Below are 20,155 nucleotides of genomic sequence, written 5' to 3'. Positions count from 1 at the left end.
GAAATACAGTATAGTGACTCAATAATCCTTATTAAACAACAGTTGCATAAATAACTAAAAGTAGCAGGTTAGGAATCTTGTAAAATCTGACAGTAAGTAATTGGAAAATTAACAGTAAGTGGCAAATTTCTGCTTCTTAATAGGTATATTCTTCATTCTATACTCATCGCAACAACTACGGCGCATTTCATTCTTGCCGCAATGTAACCTCCAAAGATATAAATAAAAATTCAAGTAAAATAATTTAATTGAAAAAGAAAATCAATGCCTGCTCGAAATAATAATTCATGTAGATTTGTGAATCAGTGTCTATGTGGAATTTTTTTTTTGCATTTATTTACCTACTAGAAATGTTCAACAAAAAACTACTTAGTGAGACTTGAATTTAACACACCGAGTATTTATTTCTTTAAATAGATACACTTTATTAAAGAGTTTAAACTTACCGTTTATATGAATTCATCCATGCTGAATTGTTTGTTTGTCTACTCTTTATTATTTATAAGAATGTATTCTTGTCACTATCAGTTTAAATAGTGATACGCGTTTGTTATTTCTGAGGTTATTACAAGAATGAGATTTAAAAGAGTCTGGACATGACGTAGGACCTGTGGGCCTCTCTCTCAACGTGAAAGGTAACATCAAATCCATTTTTTTGCCTCTCTCAAATTGAATGACAGGCCAGGATTATCTCGCTCTAATTTTAAACGATCAAAAGTGGAACACACCTTTACATTGAACTTTAGGTAGTTATCTATTTCCGCTTGAGCCCTATATACCATGGCGAACGTGCGCATGCGCGATTTCGGTGACCGGCCGTAAAAGGCAACATGCAACAGTATAAGCTTTCAGTGTCTCGAGTAGGAGTATTAAGAAGGGAAACAAGAGGAATACGCGCGCTTTAATTCGTACGAAAAACCAAACATCTTTCAACATGTAAATTTTTTATTTTGTAGGCACATATATGCTCAATAGGAATTTTGCTTCGTTATATGTACCGATAGAGAAGTGATATTTAGGATAAATAAAATGCATAAAATATCTACGGGGTGATTGCTAGTGGCGATTGCCCTTGGTGACCCTTCGAAACCAAAAAAGAATATATTTTTTACAGTTCGAACTCGAGGGGTTTGAAGAATCATCAGTTAGGAGCGTCCAAAACATAGACAGCATTAACCCTGAGTTGAATACTTATTATTCATTTCATACCCCGAAAGACATTAAAATTAAGACTAGTCTATCATATGAAAACATTTTTATCAAACTTGCTCTTAATTTGGATCCTTATAAATATATATTTTATAAGTTAAGTTTGTATATCACTACAAGATTTATGTATGTAGTCAAACACAGTTTTTTTTTACAAATATAGTTTCGCAAAAGAACTCTCGTTTGTTATTAAAAAAAACCGGACCCCTTTTCCTGAATAAATAAAAATGTAATGTTAACAAGTAAAAGAATTAAATAATACAAATTACAAAACAAATTATCATTAATAATTAAAACGTAACACAAACATATCATGGACTGTTAAAATTCTAATAAAAAATTCTCGGTATCAAAAATTTAAACTCAATGTACCTACTTATTGGTACAAGTTTTTTACAAGTTTCTTCTCGCATGAGTTTCTTTCGCAGCAGCAGCAAGCATTAATCTCGAGATCTTGCTGGCACACGTCACTTTTCCATCCAATAAAATACAAAAGTTACGATTGACAACAAAGATTGCTGTACTGCCGTACTTTTGCTCGTATGTATCTAAAGCTGTATCGAAATGGTTTTCTGTGTCACGTCAGCAATCTAGGACAAACAAAGATATTTACATGTTATATATTTATTAAGAAAAGAACAGAAAGCATTATTATTAAATAACATTAATACTATTCTGGAAAGCGAAAAGTGATGTAATGTTATGAAATAGTTTATAATATTATTGCTTGTCATAATATTGCTGCTTGCGTCTGTATTTTCTTGCCTGTTTAGTAAAAAAAACAACGTTTATTATACTTTAAAACATAAATAGCTATAATAAGTACATCACTTTGTATTGTATTTGTTATTAACATAGGTAGGTACTTCTGTTTTTTTCGACTTTTTAGTAATTATATTCTAAAATGTCATTAAAAGTTTTATAGTTGTAATTGATGGACCGATAAATACTGAAGCAGATAAATAAATAAATATACTACGACAGTCGATAATACACTAATCGCCGTCTAGCCCCAAAGTAAGCGTAGCTTGTGTTATGGGTACTAAGGTGACTGATGAATATTTTTATGAATAACATACATAAATACTTATAATATACATATAAACACCCAAACACTGAAAATCATTCATGCTCATCACACAAACATTTTCCAGTTGTGGGAATCGAACCCACGGCCTTGTACTCAGAAAGCTGGGTCGCTGCCCACTGCACAAATCGGCCGTCAAGACCCAAGCAGACGATGACATCAAGCAGATGACCCACTTGATGGTTAGTGAATAACCATTGCCTATAAACAGAGTCACACATCGCAGGGCACTCAAGGCAAACGTCATTAAGAACATACAGAACGCCTTGATGACGTGTCGCCCTGTGTCCATCATTCTGAGGCGTAGGTGTTAGAGCCTCATGTACCGGTAATAACCAGCGGCGTGCACAGGGTTTTTGGTCAGGGTATGCATAATGCAGGTACATGGTACAAAATGGAAAACTACAATACGAGTTATATGAACTAATTTGGGTATGCAGTGCTTTTGTAAATGTATGAAGTGCACGCCACTGGTAATAACACCGGCAAACACGCTCACACGCTGCACGACGCCAGAAATTATCATGGCCTGGACGAGTTCTGTCACAAAAAGCTCTACTACAACATAATTATATAAAAAGAGTATTGAACATAATTTCATACTTACTTCATAAATATAACAATAGTTCTGGCTAATATTGGCCAAAAAATATTTATATTTGGTCCAAACATGATCGACAAAAACGATTCGAATGTCTTCGACATTACATCCCAACTCTGCGGCGACAGTCTAAATTCTCTGAATTGCACGAGATTAATTACATCTAACAAAATACTTAGTAAATTATTACGGCTCGACACCAGTGGTTTATCGTTCGTCGATCTGGCATTACGTTTACGATCATTATTTAATATCGCTATAAGATTATTGTTTGCCTTTGCCTTTGAAGTTTCGCAGTTATTGCAATTTGTTTTTATTTCTGTGTCATTTAGTTTAGACTTTTTTGAAAGAATCGTTATAATGTTCGTTTGTCGAATTCTGCCGTTTTCCGTTGAAATCAGGGGGAGCTTTTTTGAAATTTCGCTATCTGAGCGCCGTGCATCTTTAGATAAAATAGTCTTATTATTGGTGGATCCACCACTAATGTTTTCTAGGACAGTTTCTGATGCAGTTCTTTTCAATTTAACGTTTTCTGATATTTTGTAATCTTTGTCTTTTGAGTTTGTGATATCTGTTTGTAATACATTTTTTATGTCCATTGAAGATCTTCTTTTATTGCTACCATCGTCTTGAAGTTTTACATTTTTTTGAATAAAATTACCATTTGCTTCTAATACAGTATCTATATCTAGACTTTTGGGAAGCTTTGAATTATACTCAATTGGATTTCCCCCAAATACTGTGTAGGTGCATATGCATAAAATGATATACTGGAAAATAATAAAGATTTTTTTTTATATACGAGTGCTATTACCGCGTTAACTTAGTTAATTTTCTATCGACAAAGAAATATTTTTTTTTTTTAAGTGGGTCGTTTCGGGGTTCACACTATAAATAGTATAAAGGCTATTTGGGATCAATTTTTTGAATATTAAGTTTCCCGTGGTCTGGTCCGGTTTAAGGGAAGCTTCGGTCGTGGTTAGTTACCACCCTTCACACCAATACATGCCTGCTGAAAAGCATTCTAGTAAGATGTCGTGCAGAAACCGACAAGGAATATGTCACTGCCATAAATGGAATAAAAAGAAAGTTCAATGACCAAACTAAAGACAAATGTTAATAGAGTCTGTAACTTACCGCAACGAATGCCATTTTTTGTTTAACTTCAGCAAATTGTTTAAATCACTCGAAATAAACTGTGTCTAAATAGATAATGTAAAAAAACATGACAACATCATGTTTTATATGGTACTATAATTAGTGGTGATTATTTGATTCCAAAAAATCCTTAACGCGATGAATTAAATGCTGTGTACCTATAAATAGACGTTAGTCATTGCGACAAAGTCAAAGTCAAAGTCAAAGTCAAAAATATCTTTATTCAAGTAGGCCCACAGGTGGCACTTTTGATGCGTACATAAGAATTACACGGTAGTGAGATGATGGCGATAACCACATTCGTAAACTTAAAACTAAAGCTACGAGGGTTCCAAACGCGTCCCGGTCTAAGAAGAAGCCCACAACAAACTTAGCCGGGTGTTTTTTTTTTTTTTTTTTGTTATCGCCATCTCACAATGTCATTTTAAATTATTAGAAGAGCAACCTGGTTAGAGCAATAATTTACACCCAAGCTTTTTTATCGTTGACGTAGTCCTTTATACTATAATAGGACTTTTCTATAAGCTTACGTTTAATACAAACTTTGAACTTTTTAAGAGACATCTCCAAGATGTCAATTGGTAGTTTATTGTAAAATTGTATGCAATTTCCTTTAAACGAATTATGAATTTTATGTAACCTAGTATATTGCACTGTAAGTTTATTCTTACTTCTAATGTTTAAATTATTGCAGTCACATTTTTTCTTAAATTTAGAAATGTTTTTATGGACGTACATTAAATTTTCAAATATGTACTGACTATACACTGTCATTATTTTAAAATCTTTAAATTTATCTCTCAATGACTCTCTCATATATAAGAAGAACATATATAAGAAGCTTCTAAAAGAAGTTAGGAACCAAGAACTGATTGTTCCGACCCTGCTTTTAAAATAAGTTAGGAATAAATAACTGATTAGTAAGCCCCGATGAAAAAACAACGGGGTGCCGTGTCTGTGTATGTGTTTACTAACAAATGGGCCGTAGTTGTCATACCTGATTGAACTGGATATCTGATTTCCTGAGTGGTCGATCTTTTCGAGTTGTCTTAGATGGCTCCTCGTCAGATCAAATGGCAATCAATGCCGGTGTCCCTCAGGGGTCTGTTCTCTCCGCTACACTTTTTCTGCTTCACATTAATGATCTGTTGAAACCCGGTATCTTTGGGTACGCAGATGATAGCACTGTAACGGAGAGATATATGCCCGGTCCCCGTGCTAGTGGTGCTGAAATTTTAGGACACAGAGAGGCTTTGGTGGAACGCATTAATCTGACCTTAAATGAGGTGTCTGATTGGGGAGACGCCAATTTGGTCAAATTTAATGCTACCAAAACGCAAGCGTGTTTATTTACTACCAAACGGAGTCCATTTCCCCTGACTCCGACTTTCCGAGGTATATCTTTGCCTATTACCGACAGTCTAGAGCTTCTAGGTGTCAATATTTCATCCAACCTCAACTTTGGACAATACATCGAATCCAGGGCAAAAACAGCTGGCAAGAAACTTGGCATCCTCAATAAGGTCAAGCGGTACTTCACGCCTGAACAGCTTCTTACCTTGTACCAAGCTCAAGTTCGATCGTGCATGGAGTACTGTTCCCATTTATGGGATGGCTCTGCCAAGTATCAGCTTGATGCCCTGGATTCGGTTGATCGCCGTGCTAGAAGGCTCATCGGTGACCTAGCCAATAAAAAACTTAAGAGTTTGGAACATCGTCGCAAGGTTGCCTGCCTTTCGGTATTCTATAGGATATATTTCGGAGAGTGTGCTCAAGAACTATTTGATCTAGTTCCCCCCTCGCCTTTTTACCATCGAACCGCGAGGCACCGGAAGGATCTGCATCCCTACGTGGTCGATATACCGCGGACGCGTACGAAGCGCTTCGCATCTTCGTTTCTAATTCGCACCGCTAGGATCTGGAATGCTCTTCCAGCTTCCATTTTCCCCAGTTCTTACAACATTAGTACCTTCAAATCAAGAGTGAATAGGCATCTTCTAGGCAAGCGCGCTCCACCTTAGGCTGCATCATCGCTTACCATCAGGTGTGATTGCAGTCAAGCGCTCGTCTATAAATATAAAAAAAAAAAAAAAAAAAAAATAATAAAGTTAAGATATGTATTAGTATTTTTATTTTTTTTTTTTATTTGTGTAGTCTGGTTTATTATGTATTAGTATGTAGATATATGTATGTATGTACTAAATAGTGTACCCCACCTATTTGTTTTCTTTTTAGTTTTCCTAATGCTAAGGTTGCCAGGCAGAGATAGCTACTTAGCGATAAGGCCGCCTTTTGTATCCTGCTTCATTCTTCATGTGTTTGTTCTTTTTTTGTCTTGTTTCTTTGTTTGAGTGGTGTACAAATAAAGAGTATAAATAAAGTTTTTTTTTAATTTAGTTTTAAGTTAACGAACATGGTTATCAATAAATTTAAATTTAAATCAAATAATCATCTGACTACCATGCACACATTTTTCATCTAATCATAAGCGCCATCTATGGGCCTACTTGAATAAATATATTTTTGACTTGACTTTGAACGACAGGTCACAGGCTAGCAGAGTATCTAAAAAATATATATACATATAATAATATATCGATATGAGAACATATATTATTTGGAGCAACCGCAGCCTATTAACGTCCCACTGGGCACGCCCCCCCCCCCCCTTTCATGAGAGAGATGGTTTTAGAGCATGCTGCTTCAATAAATGAATTGCGTTGAACACGTGTAATCTTGGCGACAGTAAAACGGACGGTGATAACGTGCTCTCCGGGGCACGAGGGTTGACACCCACAGTTTCCTAACTCAGGGCTGGTATTAAGAATTGTTTAATAGAAAAAAAACTCAATTAACGGCTCGACCCGGGATTCGAACCCAGGACCTCGTGATCTGTAGTTAAACATGCTAACCACTACACCAACGAGGTTCCGTGGTATAGGTAACTTTAAAACATAATAATAAAGGAAACGCCTTTGTAATTAAAACACACAACATTTATTATTCACATCACAGGTCAATTTGGTTCAGTCACATTATAATAATACAAAGTCATACAAAATTAACTATGCGTTTAAACATTATTAACAAACAGTTAAGATCAACACTGTGATCCTTGCTCTATGTACCTAATAGAGCAAGAACTAAGTATCTTGTTCAATTACTTTGAAAAGAAAGAAACGTTTATAAAAAAAAAACCCTGCAAAGTGTGAAACGACCGGCTCCGTACATTATCTATAAAAACACAAAAAAATCGTGTCTGTTGCATGGGTGCCCCCTTAAATATTTTTTTTTCTGATTCTATTTGTCGTTGTGCCCGCAACAGAAATACATCATCTGTAAAAATTTCAACTGTCTAAATTAACGATTTATGAGATAGCCTGGTGACAAACGGAGTCTTTGGGTAGGGAACCCTAAAAAGTTGCGTGGATAACGTAATAATACAATAGAGGACAGGGCATTTTTAGTACAATCCAATCTAGCTGCAGGGCTAGCACAGACAGGGGATATATCCCCCGATTATATCCCCTGACAAGGGATATAATTCACGTGTAATCCTGCTAAAGCACGGGAAAAGGGAATAGGAGAAGTTTACCCCCGTTTAATATTACATTTATATTATTTGGATATTATTTCTATAGTGCTCTGAGAGGCGATAAAGCTGTGGGAGAAGATAAATTTTAATCTTTTCCCCGGGGATATAATTGTCTCCTGCCCATGCTAGCCGTGCTGTGGTTCGAAAATTCAAATAGTAATATAAGAATATAATGTAAAAATATGATAATACAAACACATAATACCACACCTTGTGGCAAGAATCATAGACAATTTAGGTTATATGAGTTGCCTATAGAAAATTGATTGGTCTTAGGTAAATGTATGCCTAGGAATCTTCTTTGATTACGCGTTACTTACTAAGGAATTACCTTCTTTATTGAAAACGGACATTTGTTTCAGGTTGCCTACACCGAACACGTTTTGATTGGCGATCCATTTATTTCAAACGGAACCGACCGGAAATTAAATAACCTATATATATACCTTAACTTATTTTGGAGGCAGGAAACTAAACAAATAATACATTTAAATACAAATTAAACAGTTTATTTTCATAGGAAATCCAGTTTGCAACCAGCACGGTTAGCTACAAATACGATATCCCCCTATTATATCCCCTGACAATAACATTAACGTATCCATCTGCACCTGCATGGCAATGGGGTACAGGAGAAGTTTACCCCTGCTTATTATTACACGTATATTATTCCGATAATATTATTTCAACCCGTTTCACACGCTCGGAGAGTTGATGAAGCTGTGAGAGACAATAAAATTTCGTCCTTTCTAGAGAATTTCTATCTGCGTAAATTTATTCAATCGCGTGAAAGTTAACTACGATTTGTATGGAATCGAAAAAGCGTCATCTAACGAGAATACTGCGAAACAATATTGTAATAAGTGAACGTTGGTAGAAAATCTCCCACTTAAATTTATCACCTGGCGCAACGGTGAGCGCTGTAAATTAAAATAGGAAGTCTTATCTGCCGGGGATAAGACTTCGGCAAATCGGGATTTTATTATTTCTGAATATTCTCTGGTCTGGTCTGGTGGGAAGTTTTGGCCGTGGCTAGTTACTAAACTACGGACAAAGACGTGCCGCTAAGCGATATAGTGTTCCGGTGCGATGTCGTGTAGTATGACGAATAGGACAGGGTATGACTACCATACTCCCTAACGGGTTAGCCCGCTACCGTCTTAGGCTGCATCATGACTTACCACAAGGCGAGATTGTAGTTAAAAGCTAAAATAAGACACAAAAGTGTCTATACACCTACTGTACGCAGCTATAAATATGTTGTTATTATATAACTATATTTTACATAATCGTCTGATACATGCTCTGTTTTATTTGACGCTGCAGTTCCAACGTTTTCGTCTTCAGTCTTCATGGATGCTGGTATAATGTAGCCCATGACGTCATAGGCTGCTGTTATAAATAGCACCAGCATAAACTGAAATCAAACAAACGGATTGCTTCATGGTCACATCCAAGTATACACATTCATAAAATTTAAGTGTCTGTGTTTTTATCAACTGTTTTTTCATATCTTTATTAAGATTAATGGGAAAGTTTGTTCGTTGGTTTATTCCAAATCTTAATGGTTATTAGTTTAAACCAACCAAAAAAATGCTTAAAAGTTTAAACCAATTGAATTGACATAGTGTTTTGACAGGACGGCATCTAGTGTTTGATCTCCGACGCAATTCTATTATTACCTCTTAATGGCGCAATGGCGGACCTTTTGGTCCAGGTGAAATGAAAGGTTCCATTAAAATCGGTTCAGTTCACTCCTTGTCAGGACTTAAAATCTCAACATCAATTGAAAATGAGCTTTCGTATGTTCATCATTACCTACCCAAATCCGGGCTTCTACAGGGCACTCCACCAAGCTGGCCAAGTGCGAATCGGTTTACTTCACACGCCTTTTAGAAAGTTATAGAGAACTCTCAAAGTATGCAAGTTTCCCCACGTTATTTCTTCACCGTTAAAGCAAGTTATATATTAATTGCTTAACTGAAATGCATAGCATAGTTCCGAAAAGTGCGTCCCGTGAATCTTCGGTACCCTTGAAAGTAACGCCGAAGCCCGACCTGACCTTCATGGATACCACCGCACCACGGGGAGGCACAGTGGATATGTCGGACGCGTACCGGCTAAAACCCCACGTTGTTTCAACCAGTCGCCTGGTGGCTGGGCCACGGGAAGGCTTTCGCACACAACCGCGACCCAGCTAGCGGCAAGCCTTTTTTTCTTTTTCTTTTTTCTCGCTGGGAAATGCGCTTACGTATGAATACCCACGAAAACCCAGCGCAATCAGTAGCGTGCATAAAGAGTATGCACATGGTATGCAGATGATATAAAATGAAGTAAAATCTCCACTTCGAGTTATAAATACTTAAGGGTAGGCTTTTTATAACCTTCACAATGCCTATCCTTAAGTTTTTTATAACTCGTACTGCAGGCTTTCTTCATTTTATATCACCTGCATACCCTTTGCATACCCTCTATGTACGCCACTCAGCGCAACCCACCGCGTTTTAAGTGAAGTGCCAACGGATACTAGCGGCAAGCCTGACCTAACCGAAGGTAACTTAACCTAACCACTAGGCTATTACCGCTTCTTTGTTTGTAACTATTAAAAACTCAAAAAACAGTCGATTGTTCGATTCTAAATACCTTTATTCCTAAATTAGTATCCGATAGCCATAACGAAGCGTGGCTTTGTACATATATTAGTAAGTGGGATGTAGGTATGTTATATTTTTCGTGCTTTGCCTAAAGTACAATAGTCCACGCGAAGTCCATAAAACTAAATTAAGCGGGAAAGTGGAACACGGATAAGTGGCCAGTAATTTCTACGTAATTAATAAATGACTGACTCATGACTAACAACGTTTTTGTAGTCTTAACAAGTCGTAAAAGTTTTTCTATTATTATCCGGAGAACTGAACTGCAATACGATCTGTCAAAACAAACCGGGTGAAGTCGGTTCACACAGTTTGTTTATAGCACTAATCTCGAGAAACTGATTTACTGAAAATCCTAAAGGAAAGCTATACCTATTATTATTAAAATCACCACAGGCGGGTGATGTGATGCCGATGGTCAGGTAAATGTTGTAGAATAGCAGGTAAAAGTTTGTATACAAAGCTTATTAGAAGTTATATGTTTCATTATATGAACCCATTCAGGGTTTGAGGCCGTAGTCCAGCACGCTGGCCCAGGGCGGATTGGTGGACTTTACAGGCCCTTGAGAACGTTATGCAGAATTCTCAGGCATATAGGTTTCCTCACGATGTTTTCCTTCGCCGTCGAAGCAGTACCAAACTGTTGACGAAGTCGGTAAAGACGGCTGGTATGATATGCCAAAAGCATTTTGACTCTGTATCCACCAAGCTGCTCTTAGCGGATTGGCGGGCTTAGGCACAATAAAACTATTAATAGGGATTACTATATGAATAAGTAAATTTAGAAACTGCAAAATCGCCAGCTAATAAAGGTTTGTTTAAGGCTGTCGCTACACAACACGGCACTGCCCTTATAATAAGAAAAATTTAAAAGGAACAAAAGCGTTCGTTGGATCTGTTAACGGTAAAATAAAATAGCACATTTGCTTTTAAAATTTTATAGTACCTAATAACTAATTATCAATTTAAGAATACTTAGCTAGTAAATTACTCATATTGGAGTGCCTTTGATAATTAATTATTCTTATTTACTAATTGCTTTGTGGAATTTAAATTAATGTAATAAAAAAAACGCAATGAATCCCTCATTAAATTTTAATTTAACAAAACGAATATTAATATCTCTCTTAAGGTTCATAAAAGAGTTTAAACTTACCGTTCGTATAAAACAATCCATTATGTCTCACACATGAAACGTTAAAGTTTTGATCTCTTCTTTGTATCTATTACATATCAAGAAATGAGAGTTGTTTGTTTGTTTACTCTATATTTATGTATATTTATAAATCTACTCTCGTCACTACCAGTATAATACGCGTCTGTTTATCTCTGTAGTTATGACGGAAATGAGATTTAAAAGAGCGTGGACTGCAGTGGAATAATTCGAATATAGGGAATGTAATGTTTTTAATACGATTGCTGAACTGGCGCGGGCGCAGCGTCAATGTTAAGCGTCATGCACATGTGGAAAATTTCTCGTATGGTAGCTGCAACACAATCTAATTCCAAATTCATTTATATCACGTAGGCGGACGACCTCTCTGATCCAACGGTGAGCGCTGTTGACTTAATTGAGAGATCCCGGATTCGATTACCGGCAGGGGAATTTAGGCAATTTATAATTACAGAATTTTCTCTGGTATGGTCTAGTGAGTGGCTTCTGCCGTGGCTAGTGATCACCCTACCGACTGAGAAGTGCCAAGCGATTTAGCAATTCGGTACGTTGTCGCGTATTAACCGATTAGGGGTATAAGTTTAATATAACTGCCATACCCCTAACAGGTTAGCCCGTTACTAACTTGACTGCATCACTTATCAGCAGGTGAGGTCAAAGTTACGGGCCAACTTGTAGTGGAATAAAAGACAACTGGTTCGGAGTTTCTATCAGGAAGAAGCTGGCAGGAAAATGAGCAGTTGCTCTTGAGACATCGTCATCATTACCAACCGATTACAGGTCCACTACAGAGCAGAAATCTTCTCTCAGATAGAAGCCCAGTGCGGTAGATGATTTATTTTCTTATTTCACTACAAGAAAAACGATGAAGTAACAACGAGAGCTATAGGTATAGCGTGGAAAATTATTATTTAGCACGTCGCTAAACGGAATAATACGCTTTGAACGTGTGTCTTATATAACAACGTGATTTAAAACGTAAACTCCCTAATTAGGTACAAACGCACAACTTACACCATCCATACTAATATTAGAAATGTTAGAAAAAGTGTGTCTGTGTGTGTGTCGCTCAGCCGTTACACCGAACTTGATGAAAATTGGCACACATGTGACCTAGCATCCTAGACAAAGCATTTATCCGGGCAAAGTTGCAGGTAAAAAAACTCGCTGGATTAAAAAGAAATAGCATTTTTTAGGTATCTATGCATGACTAGACCATTCACATCACCAGACACATCAAATTCGGCATAGAAATCGATGCAGACGTCCATAAATTCAAAATTCAAATTCGAAGAGTCTTTATTAATTTATGCCTAAAACATGCTTTTATGAAGTGAAGTGCTCATACATATCTATGGTCATCATCATTGACACTACAGCCTTCTGTGGGCTCGGGCCTACTCTAGTCGATCTCTCCACCTATCTCTTGTGATCATGTCCGCCAGATCGCATGCCAATGGCTTGTGCATCTTGGTCTACTCCGTCCATCCAGTGCAATTTTGGCCTCCCGATTGATCTCCATCAAACTGGGCCGGTCCACAGATCCGCGTGGAACAGCATAGTGGACTGCGGCCTAAACCTTTCTCATTGTGGGAGGAGACCCGTGACCTAACCGTTAATGGGTTGATATTATAATGATGGTTATAATTGATCTCCGCCCATCAGGCTTGGATGTATATACGATAATGTTTTTTGGTTGGCGATAATCGCCCATGCGTTGAACATGTCCGGCCCACTGCATTCTCACCGGGGATTAAAACCTCCCCCTTAAACCACCACTTAGCCAGGCAAATAAAAGCGACTAATAAAAACGATAGTCGCATATGCAAATCCAATCTGGGTAAATTAAAATCCTATTCCCTTTCTTCTTCATTGCCTTCTTAGATATAATTTATTTTTATGACAGAACCAAAAAAGTGCGTTACAAACTTATTGGTGACGGAAAAATTTATAGTTTGTAAGTACTACTTACGTGGTTTCCAAATGGACGTCACAAAGTGCTTTGATACATAACGCATTTCCGCCTTATTTAGGAAGTGGGTTGAAATATTAAATATTATGTTATTTTGTATTATAATAAAATATAAATGTATAAATTTGGCAAATAAGGTTTTGGACATATAAACACTACATCTATTTAGGGGTTTACTATAAATTATATTATCTACTTTATTATTTATGCCATTTATATCATCTGTTGTGCATTTTGCTCTGACCTATTTAACCGAAAACGCTTTTAGATTTTTCGTAATAAAACTTCATTGAAAAAAAACTCTTACGCAGAGTAAGATAATAAATCAAATTATCTTACGGCTCTGTGCAAAAACTACTTCTTCTTCTTTTGCTCTTTTGGCTTAGTGGGTATAATTATTAATTACGTCAAAATCATTTTGTACCAATAAACAGTGTCACATATTAAATCAATGCCAAAAAATCAACATAAATATTTATAAATTCTAGTTTAACAGTTTTTGAATGAAATGAACCATTTGTTATGAAATTCATGAAAGAATAAGGCATGTGGCAACGGTTTTATTTTCTCATCCTTTGCGCTTTTAACTCAGAAATAAATCAACGATGTATTTTAAACAGCCGCGTGCATTTTGGACAACCGCTACCAGTTATTATCAGAAACGAGAGATTGTTAGAACCAAATGACAATAACGGTAATGTGGAACTTAATTACGGCGAGGCGATGATTTTGAGCTGTGAAGGAGCGGGTACCATAACACACCCAAGCTTAACTCAGCATCTTCCAACTGCTTCTATTACTTGTGCAGGAGGGGAAAATTTTAGGAATGATAACTGGCTTACTTTCCCTGCCAGTTTCTCTTTCTTCCGATGCTCTGATCCTCCAAATAATAATCGCCCAATCCATTGTAGTGAACGCACAAATCGCACGTGCTTCGGGGGAAATCAAATCGTTGAGGTTGGATACAGAAGTCAAAATCAATTCTATCCCGTCTTCGAATCTTGCTTCGATCACGGTAATTTGAATCCAATTTACTCAAAATATACACAGAAGCCTTACAACGCGTTATATCAAACTAAAGTTGACAGGCCATATTTTGTAGATGACGGTCATTATGGAGGTGTCCCAGTAGACACTCTGTTCTCCCCTAAAAACCAAAGAGATGCTGTTGCTAAATACGTCGGACCTTTGATTGAAACTTACGTTACTGAAAGTCAACACTTATCAAGAGGTCATTTGGCCGCTAAAACAGATTTCGTTTTCGCTTTTAGCGAGCGTGCCACTTTTCACTACGTCAATTGTGCTCCACAGTGGACTGGATTTAATGGCGGAAACTGGAATACATTAGAAGTTGATCTCAGGAACCATATTCACTATGCTGGTTACGATACCATCGTTTATACAGGTACTTACGGCGTCACGGAACTTAAAAACCATTTAGGTCTCAGAGTCGAAATATACCTTTACAGTGATGTTAATAATAATCAAGTTATTAGAGTACCACAGTATTATTATAAGGTTGTGTATGAGCCTTCAACACAGCGTGGAATCGCCTTTGTTGGTATTAACAATCCGTACTACACTGCAAACGAAGCTCGAGAATTATTCTTCTGCAAAGACATTTGTAGATCTGGAAACTTCCGCTGGCTATCATGGCACCCAGATAATCCTGCTGAGGGATATGCGTTCTGTTGTACAGTAGCTGATTTTAGAAACACTATAAAACATTTGCCAGATTTTGAAGTGACAGGTTTATTGATGTAGTTTAATTGGTGAAATCTTTTCCGTTCAATGAAAGTGTTTGTTCTGGAAAATAAAGAAGTTTGTTTAACAGTTTAAAGGTTTTTATTACTTCGTTGGTATCAACAATCCGTACTGTACTGCAAACGAAGCTCGAGAATTATTCTTCTGCAAAAACATTTGTCAGGACAGTTTCAGGTTTATTGATGTAGATTAATTAGTGAAATCTTTTGTTTCGTTGGTCTTTGTTCTGGAATATTAAAGAAGTTTGATTACCAGTTTAAAGGTTGAATGTCCTCGGTTAAATATGTTTTGTTATCATACCGGACATGCCACTTCGACCCTTGTGTGACACATTTAAACGGTAATCATTAAAGCAGATACAATTTACTAATAAAATTAAATATATAACAAAAAAAAAGGTTTTAATGCGTAGGATAAGAATACTAAAAGTACCTATCCCATTTACGCTACTTAAATTTTGTACATATAAATCTATTTTGGAGATTTTGTACTAACGATTAAAAGAATTCTTACAAATATAAAAAACGCGTGTTGTTGTGTGTTTGTTGATTTTGTACGTATCGTAATTTTGTATACGTACAATTTAAAAGTTGCATATATGTATGCATATAGTTTCCTTAAAAACTGCATATTTCCCATAAAATAGACCTAATTTAGGTCTATTAACCTTTTTAATGATATTTTGTAGATTTTAAGGTTTTTGGAATAAATAATAATACATATACAGATTATAATATACAGAATAATATATAAACAATATACAGTATAATTTTTATTTGTAAGAAAATCCAAACAATTTACTGCGTAGTTAGTGATGTCAGCAGAAACCCAACCCATTTTATTTTAAATTTTATACTACTACGAGCAGTTCTTGACTGCAATTTCACCTGGTACTGAGTTATGATTTAGTCTAACCTGTTAGGGGTATGGCAGTTTATGAAAGCCATAAGCTTAATCGGTTCGTACCCTCACATGCCGGCATGCATGCATCCTCATGCAGGCATGAAAGTTTACTCACGATGTTTCCCTTTACCGTTAAAGCAAATGATATTTTGAATTCCTTTAATTAAAAATGACATGACTCCGAAAAGTTGGAGGGGCGTGCCGGGGTTTGAACTCGATCATCTTGAAAGGGAAACCGAAGCTTTAACCACGAGGCTATCACGACTTCCTACAAACGTTTACGTTTATATTATACTAGCGTACCCAGCCCGCTTCGCCGTGCTAGATTTTGCTTTATTTTATTCAAACAATAAACTTACATCATTAAATTTTTAATTTAAGTCTCATAATACATATATTAAATCATTTATTTCTCTCCGTATTCATTCTCTTCTATTCTCTTCTCGAGCGGGTGAAGATCATTATCTACACCCATGTACACCCAACAATAGAATATCATAATAGTAAATAAAAGCTGTATTTGACAGTTTGACAGTTCAAAAATAGGAGTGCTCCGATCGTCACCAAACTTTACAGGATTACTCGCCAGGTCAATCCGCAGATTTCCTGAAAGTTTCATTGAAATTGGACCAGCTGTTTCGGAGCCTATACGGAACATACACACACACTTTCTCTTTTATATATATGTAGGAAGTATACATGAGCAAAACCGCGTCTAGGGCTACTATCTTGTATTAACAATGTTGATGCGTTAATATATTGACGGTGATTAGAATATGGACTCAAATGTAATGGAAGCTTTCTCAAATTCTAATTATCTCTACTCAGAAACCAATTGAAGGTACTTACCTACTCCTAATAGCCTCTAAGTATGTAATTATATTTGATACATGGCAGTAAGTCGACCTATATCTACATTAAGTTTGCAATAATTGAAGTCACTTAGCTTGTATCCTCTGTGCAAAGTTGTGTTAAAATTGTTACTTTGTTGTACCACTGCACAATGAAGATCGCATTGGTGAGTTATCAAAATTATATTAATTTCTTTATTATTACGTTTCTTTAAAGATTTATTCGATACATTTTTTTCAACTTAAAGTTAGCCCTAGACCACAATCTAACCTGGTTGACTTGGGTTAACCTGTTAGGTGTATGGCATTTATATTTAAACCCATACCAATAGTTTTTACGCGGCCTACTATCGGAACTCTGAATAAGTAACTGATAGCCATGGTCAAAGTCTTCCCCAGTCAAAATTAAGGTTTTGTAAAAAAAATGTTTTAACTACGCATCATATTATGAAAGTTAAACTACCCATGTACTATTTAACTATCTGTGATCCAAATTTCATGTCAACATCAGCATCAGTTACATAAACTAAACAAATGTATAATATATCTAGCATCATTATTGACCTATTAACGCCCACGGCACAGGTTTATAGCAGAGACGGTTTTAGAGCATAGACCCACCACGCTGCTCCTATGCGCGTTATCGCGCTTTAACGATTTTAATCACATATGAGTGATAAAAACCGGGACAGAAGCTGACTGGTTAGCAATTTTTCCTAGGCACGACGAGCACAATGCCAAATTTCAAACTCTAAGCTGGTTCTGAGATTTCTGAGAAATTGAACCCAGTACCTCGCAATCACTTGTTGAGCATGCTAACCGCAAGACCAACGAGGTAGTTAATAATATTTGCATTCACATTTTTTCCCAATAATATCGTAATGTATTCCCCGTTGGCCTAATTCTGCGACTGCGTGTTACGAAGTCCGAGATTCGATGACCAAATCAGGCAAAAAAAAGTTAGCCTTTGAGGATTACAGTTAATATATTAGTACCTGCTGTTACTGTATATTATACTTTTTTCAACCAGGGCGTTTTACAAAGCAACTCCATACATAAGCACAGTAGACTCATTAACAGCTGGCCCAAGCACTTAAATGGTCGCTAAAGAACAAAGTGCTCCAGCGATCGATAAAAATTCCAAGCCACTTTATAGATAAGGCGATAGTAGCCAATTAGAGGTCAGCCAGAAATGATTTTAATACTCATACAATATTAACAAAATTGATGTAATCGTTTCAGATATTTCTTGTAATTAGCGTCATATTTGATTCCGTCAAAACTAGAAGTAGTGACATAACGATGGAAGCTAGAACAGAACAAAAGAATGTAAAAAATACTGCAGTAAGGGAAAAAACTGAGATTTCATCTGCAATAAAACAAAATGTAACATCGTCACCTATTTCATCGCATCACATAGCTAAGGAATTGAAAATAAAAAACCGTCTAATGCCGAAAATTGATATAAAAGACATATCAGCGGAAAACAATAATTCACCTTATATATCGACTACCAGGCGGCCGCTTATGAGAAACCAGAAGTTTACCTCTAAGCCCCATGCAGTTCATTACATACACTCTCGAACTCAAACTAATTTTAGCAAAAGAAGGAATTTAAATGCAAAGAATCGCTTGAAATCCCAAATTAAGAACGAAAATACACTAAATACAGCTTTAAACTCAGAGAGTGGTGAAGATAGATTCATAAATTTCACAGATATTGGAGCTATGGATGAAGTAAGGCAGACTAAAAGAAAAGTTAGTAAACAAAGACCGTTAAATAGACGACGAGGATATCCTCTAGCAACTGCAGCCTCACAACAATTTAAAAGTATCGCCATCAATACTTTACTCAATACTGACAAAGTCCGATCAAAATCTAAACTAGCGATCCTCGAATCTCTTGAAAAGATTAGAAGAATTCGACCTGGATTGAAAGAAAAAGCCATAACAAGCAGAGATTCTGTTTCAACTAAAATAAAAAATAATATGAGTTCTATTACTACACAGGATACAGAAAAAAATAAAATTATCACGGTTACCACTTCAAAAAAATCAATTTCTCCTGTAAATACAACAGAAAAACCTATTTATTTTGCTAAAGTAGAGGAATCATTGGCTAATCTAGAAACTACAACAGAAATCTTAAATGATTCAGTAACTATAACACAAAAAAATATTACATCTATTACCAATATCGAAACATTACATTCGAAAAACAAAACAGATACCCCATTCTATTCAATGAAAATTGAAAATAAAGATGATTCTCAAATTAAAGAAAAAAAAGCAGAAGTTGTTGCAAATACAGTGGATAAGTTGTTTGACAACAAAACAGAAAAGCTTCTCAATTCTGCTACGACAAACGGAAATGTAAATAATACAGAGCAATGGATTCATTTTATCACTGCAACTGAACAATTCCATGGTTCTGTAAATAAAACTGTAAAACCGATTCATCCTACAGAGATAATAAAAGGGCCAGAAAATTTGGTCTCAGAAACCATAACGTCGGAACCTCTTATAATTGTGACAAGCAAGACTATATCTTTGTTTGGCATGAATGACACAGTAAAAGCTGTTAATGACAGTATTTTTACATTAGAAGAAGTTAATCTTAACAAGTTAACGGTTAAAAAGGAAGAATTAATAACCGTAACCCCAATTCCCAATGAAGATGAAGTTACAACACCAGAGACAATAATACAAGATATAGTATTTAGACGTAAAAGGTAATGATAACAATGTTTTTTTGTACGACAGTTTATTTTACAGTTAGTAGTAAAACAGGTTAAAAATAAGCTTTAGTATATATTTTTTAATTTAAATGATTTTTTTCTTCATTTCATGTTGTTGTGTGAGGTTTTAATGAACGAAATCTGTTATTTTTAGAAGTTATACAATATACTTATTGATTTCCTATAAATTTACAGACGGATCAATATAATAGAGGAAGAGAGAGTGCCAACAACGTCAACGGGGTTCAGATTTAGTGGACGTGAAACACCTATAGGTATTGACTTTACCTATAGAAATATCCATGCATAAAAATATAGTTCAAATATAAAACTTAAAATTATTGTTATCCTTGTGATTAATTGTTTACTATATATTTTAAATAGTGCAGTAAAAGAGTTTAAGCTATTTAATTTAAATTATGACGTAATTTTGTAGAAAATAAATAAAG

The 20,155-nt window shown here is 35.9% G+C and overlaps 2 protein-coding genes across 3 annotated transcripts; both read left to right on the top strand.

Annotated features, from left to right (window-relative positions):
* Positions 1 to 529: 529 nt before the first annotated feature.
* LOC120624891 lies at positions 530 to 20,064 on the top strand. Of its 2 annotated transcripts, none has more exons than XM_039891658.1 (3): positions 530 to 635; positions 18,211 to 19,700; positions 19,902 to 20,064. In XM_039891658.1, exons 2-3 carry the CDS (start codon positions 18,271 to 18,273, stop codon positions 20,014 to 20,016), a joined length of 1,545 nt encoding a protein of 514 aa, XP_039747592.1. In that variant the 5' UTR covers positions 530 to 635; positions 18,211 to 18,270; the 3' UTR covers positions 20,017 to 20,064. The 2 variants fall into 2 exon arrangements, with proteins under 2 accessions (XP_039747592.1, XP_039747591.1); XM_039891657.1 differs by lacking the exon at positions 530 to 635 and adding an exon at positions 17,066 to 17,135.
* LOC120624892 lies at positions 13,906 to 15,283 on the top strand. Its single transcript, XM_039891659.1, has one exon. The coding sequence runs from the start codon at positions 13,997 to 13,999 to the stop codon at positions 15,212 to 15,214; it is 1,218 nt and encodes a 405-aa protein (XP_039747593.1). The 5' UTR covers positions 13,906 to 13,996; the 3' UTR covers positions 15,215 to 15,283.
* Positions 20,065 to 20,155: the final 91 nt, after the last annotated feature.

This window comes from Pararge aegeria, chromosome 7 (genome assembly GCF_905163445.1).
Source record: "Pararge aegeria chromosome 7, ilParAegt1.1, whole genome shotgun sequence".
Lineage (NCBI taxonomy): Eukaryota > Metazoa > Arthropoda > Insecta > Lepidoptera > Nymphalidae > Pararge > Pararge aegeria.
Note: the sequence above shows the minus strand (reverse complement) of the source record. Positions and strands in the feature narration are given on the sequence as shown.